The sequence below is a fragment of the Contarinia nasturtii genome, unplaced genomic scaffold, assembly GCF_009176525.2.
Source record: "Contarinia nasturtii isolate CC-2019 unplaced genomic scaffold, AAFC_CNas_1.1 Cnas_scaffold_414, whole genome shotgun sequence".
Taxonomy (NCBI): domain Eukaryota; kingdom Metazoa; phylum Arthropoda; class Insecta; order Diptera; family Cecidomyiidae; genus Contarinia; species Contarinia nasturtii.
In genome coordinates, this window is record NW_022197768.1 from 2,792,601 (window position 1) to 2,798,043 (window position 5,443).

The following is a 5,443-nucleotide window of genomic DNA, read 5'->3' on the forward strand; positions in this document are numbered from 1 at the left end:
TGTGAAATTAGCCGCGAATTCAGTAAGCGACGTAGCAAGTCGAGGAAAACTGTGAAAATAATAATATAAAAGAATAAAAAAAAGTGACGAAAAGAAAAGAAAACTTTTGCATTGTTGTTGTTCATATGACCGTATGTTTGAAGCAATATTTCAAGCGATAAAAAAAGAAGAGAAAATGCGCGAAGGAATATTGTCGACGATGGCGTAAAATAAAGCAATATTCGTGTCTTTTTTTCTTTATCTTTTTGACTTCTTTTTTATTTTGTTCTTTGGGTGTGCTTTTTTTCTCATTCGAGCTCCGCTAAATCAGCAAAGTGCTCTTTAAATAACTTTTTTTTTCACTGTTGCCCGTGACGATGAATTTGTATATTTCCCTATGTGTTTTTGATAGAGTTTGTTGATTTTCATCTGATGTGCTACATCATCGTACTAGTTTGCCAAAAATGACAAGGAAATCATCACATAATTCAGTTTTGCAGCGATTGCCATTGCGGCTTACAACAATTATATTCACATTCGGTAATTATATGTTTTTATTATTATTGCTGCTACCACATTTGTTCCGTTTCACCATTCAGCGAGAGTAATGTGTCTCTCTGTCTTCTGTATGCAATTTTTAGCATGACGTTTATTTGCAAGATGAAAGATATGAATTATCACATTATGATCAATTTCATCGCGCTATCGGTGCGAAACCCATCAACACACACGTTTTGATCTGGGGGCGACATTAGCACGCGCCAAACCAATTCGGAGATTCGTAGCAGCGAAAAAACGTGCAAAGTCAGATATCAGTCGATGATTTATTAGATGGGAGTCTCAAGCTTGTTCTATTTATTATTATTTGTCGTAGTTTTTTTTTTTGCATACGTATTTGTGCGATCTTATGAGCTTTATAACCAAATCATATGATCTATGCGCAATTAAATAATATAAACAAAATATATCTATATATTATTATTATTTTTCATATGTAAGTATGGATACTCACTTCCTGAATTATGTAACTTCTTTTAACGGTTTTCCGGACAACGCCAGTTTCCACAATTTCCTCGGCAAATTTATCATCATCGTTGAAGGTATCGGGATTTTCGGTTGGATTTTCGGTGTCAGCCATTTTCGGTGGTTGAGTCTTTGACGTAAATTACACAAAATAACACAAACAAACACAAACACACACACAAAATCCTTTATTTTTAGTGACAACAAATAATCGTTTGGATTTCGAACAATTTCTTGATGACAATTGAATTTTGCTATATACACAGCATGCACTTATTTCTCTTCCGTATCAGATATAAATACCTTTCAAATCACATAAACGTAGCACTCACAGAATTTTTATCGGATATTCAATTCGAAAATCGGTTTTTTTCTCTTCCTTTCCTTCTCTACTTCCAAAACGATCAAAATATTAAACAATTTTTTTCACACCAATTATTTACGCTATTTCAAACACACAATTTCACCTAGTTTTCTATTAACAGGTTGATGTCGAGATGCGAGAAAAAATATATATAATTAAATAAGCAATTTATTCGCAGATAATTGCCACATTGAAATGGATTAAAGCACTTATTAATTTTTCCCCGATTTGATATTTTCACAGAGATTTGGCGCTTGGCTAACGATTTGAAAAAAAATATAGCTACGAATTTCAACGATTGATGGATATATAGATAGCTCTTACGAAAAAAAATAGTATCTCTTTTTTTCTAATTAACTATCTGCACTGTTTGTATGTTTTAGCCTGACTGAACGGATTTCCCAAAAGCAACGACGACGATCGACCGTCGATATGCTCATTTTCTATTGTGACCGAGATGAAGATTTGTTCCCATTGATCGCATAGATCGACACCAACACAACCACAACATTTTATTCAAACGTCGAGAACGTGTGATTTTTTCAAAGCGCCATTCAGCATACATAGGATCTATGACACTGTACACTGTGTATGTATAAGCGCGTTCGATCGAAACAGTGTCTGTATACTGATCCGCGTGCGCCAGTGTATTCATTATTTTTCCTTCGTGGCATATTGGAGGAATAAATGTGTATATGGCGCAGATTATTATATTACTGCAGCAATATTGTTCTATATTTAAATTATATTCATAAAGTATAACATAGTACAATCATCATCATAACGGAAGGAAAAGTGTGAACAAAATACTACTATGTAGTGAATTCATATAGCATTTGTTGTTTGTCGCTCAATCATTTGGCGACATTTACTCGGTCGGACACAATATTGAGAAAATCAAAACAAAACAACATCTTGTGATGGGGAAATTTTCTTTGTGGAAAAAAACAACGACACAGCCACACATACACGCAGACAGTGATTTGTTTTCAAATTCAAATTTTCCGTTCTTTTTTCATCGAATCGATTCTTTTATTTTATTTTTATTTGGAAATGTTTGGTATATGATTACAATCAAAAGGCCCAAAGCCATCTTACAGATCATAATCACGAGATAATAATTTTGAGTTTTTAATAAGTACAGTTTTTAAGTACAATGCCCATGTAAACATACTTCGTTAAAAAGTTGGAAGGCGTTTATGAAAAAATCAGACATTATAATGAGATATTTTAAGCCAGTTGATTCAGCTCAGCCAGATATCGTCAGGAGCTGAAATGGAGTGAAAATAATAAAAGTGATTGTTATAGTGATTGTAGCATTGTAAGTGAAATTATAACCATAACAATCACTTCTATTGTTTTCACTAAATTTTAGCTCCTGACGATATCTGGCTGAGCTGTTTCATCTGGCTGAAAATATCTCATTATAATGTCTGGAAAAAACTCGAATTTTTTCTCACCAACCAATTTAATGTAAACTCATTCGAACAAAGTGAGAGAAAAAACCAAAGTTTTCCGGCACACAGATTGGAGAAATGAGCCCAACAAAAACAACAACAACCATTTTTTTGATGCCATAAATACTAAATGAATACTGTGTATTTCCCGAAGTGTTTTAAGTCTTTTGCGTGTATGCGTGACATTTAATCCTATTTGGATATTTTTGCGGAAAATTTTCAACTTGAAACAAAAACAAAAATATTTTATACTTTACATATACTGATGCATATATGCGAATACATTTCGAATTCATTGTGAACGCAATCGCCTGACAATGTTCAGGACAATGCAAAATTGCGGAAAAATACACATTGTGTCGGACAACGAGCGATAAAAAAAGCCATACATCAGTTGGCGTCATAATCAGATTACGGACCATTTTCCAAATTTTACAAATGTGTGATTGCAAATGCCAATGCCATTAAATGTTTCCGCTTGATGAATCTTTTAAAATTATTTCGAATTTCCTGCCATTGTGATCAAACGGAACGAAACGGACACATTTTTTCCCGCTTATTTATTCATTCTCTACATAAAGAAAATATAGCGACTTATCATATTTTACGTCTTTGGAAATTGTTTGGCGCTTTTTGAAACAACGATCAATTTCACAAAAACGATTTCCATTGTCTCAGAACACACTGTTACTAGAAACATCACATCTTGCCGCATTCAATATTCAGTATGATACAAAAAAAGTCGATTTGCATAAACAACAAAAAGGTTCCAAGCTTGAAAGGTTCACTGTAACATTCAATTTAGACAAAAAAGGAGTTATTAACTATTAATAATATCATTTGGTGAATGAACAGAGAAAAAATCGATTTAATTTGAAAATTACACATGTTTATTGTTTAAGCATTTACCATACTACCGCGTAGTCGTTGTCATTAAAGTTTCTGATCCATTTCAAAAAGATTATTAGTGGCGCAAACAATATTTAATATGAATTCACTCAATTTCAACCACATGCTGTAGCTATTCACATAAACAATAATGTTGAACGACGATGACGATGACGACGATGAACATCGTAGCTGATGATGACGACGACAACGACGACGCTGATGAAGATACGGCAGCATAGAATTTTTACCCGTTTTATTAATAAATCAATCACTGGCATTCAGACCAAAATGAAATGCGCCGTTACATATAAACATCAACATGATTCGTTCAGTATGTTTGATTAATGAACAAAAACAAATTCGCATATGGTTCAGAATGTTATTAAAGAAAAAAAAAAATGTGTAAATAAGTAAAAATGCAAATGATGAGACATAATCTGGAGGAAAATCAAAACAAAACAAAAAATCCGGCGACATAGAGAGGAAGAGACAAAGTGGAGAAAAAATGAGATGTGTAAGCGCATGCGAGTATTTACTATTTGATTCAACAGTTGCTGTGATTAATATATATATATATGTATGTTGCTGTTGTTGTTGACGCGTACGGTCGAAACTGACCTAATCAAAAACAAATAAAAATTAATACAATCAATCGGACTAAAAAACCGAGTGTGCGTAAACACGTTCAAAATTAAAAAAAAATGTTTCATTTTCAAATTAATATACAGGAAAAAAGTGATTTTTCCCAGTACAGAGAAGTTCAAAGACAAGTTTTATACCGAAAATCGCTAAAGCTTCGGTTCCGTCAATGGCAAAAAATGTATAGCAACTGACCCGGGAGAGAAACTTCTTTCCTCTTGAAACATTTCAAATTACCTTTGAGAGTGTGTTAAAATCGTTTTTAACTCTTCAATTTTCGGCGAGACAATTTATTTTAATGCACTCAGCTTTTGAAAAATGTTGACAACCACCAGGATAGCCAAACATCAAAAGCAATGACCATAATATCAAATTGCTATTGATGCGGGACACTTTTTCAAAAAGCTAAAAGCTATGCCAATTGATTCGATTCGATTCGACCATGCTCATAAATTTTTCATCAAGTTGCCAACACGATATGTATCATAACATACTGTCAACATTTATACATCCATATACGAATAGTACACGCACGACCAGAGAGCAACACAAACACCATGAAACCGTATGGAAACCCAACAACAATCTAATCGCATCGAAAGTGAAACATACGCTGTTGCATGTCATGATGCTTAAATATACATTTATACGAATTGGATTCGGTATGAATTGTGTGTCAGTGTCTGCATTGTTGGATGGATAAAGTTGGAGAAGCACACGACTAGAGTTCTAGAGATGGCGATATAAAGAAATTGAAGATATAGTGGAAACGCACAGAACAATCGATTAAAAAGTGAGTGACTGAGAAATATTGAAAGAGAGAGAGAGAGATAGAGAGAGAGAATATGTGTTGTAGACGTACATAATCACAACACAACATATATCGAATGTCTGTTGATGTGATGCTTACGAAAGTTACTGTCTTTCGCTTTCTATACAATATTATTAGTTCCATTATGGATGTTTTTTCGCCAGCTAAACCATATATACGTCTCTATAGGTATATAAATGTGTATATACGTATACACTCTCGTTCGACTTGTTTTGCATGACTGAGTATGGTTTGGTTTTTACTGTGAGTAAGGTTGTG

General features: G+C 33.5%; 1 protein-coding gene across 6 annotated transcripts in view; it reads right to left on the minus strand.

Annotated features, from left to right (window-relative positions):
• The window catches only part of LOC116338787 (tropomodulin), a 32,981-nt gene extending 31,179 nt beyond the window's left edge, over positions 1–1,802 (minus strand). For 5 of the 6 annotated variants that reach the window (XM_031764263.1, XM_031764264.1, XM_031764255.1 and 2 more), the window contains exon 1: positions 992–1,299. In XM_031764263.1, the coding sequence (XP_031620123.1) occupies positions 992–1,117 (126 nt within the window). In that variant the 5' untranslated portion in view covers positions 1,118–1,299. The other variant, XM_031764259.1, reaches the window with a different exon arrangement.
• Positions 1,803–5,443: the final 3,641 nt, after the last annotated feature.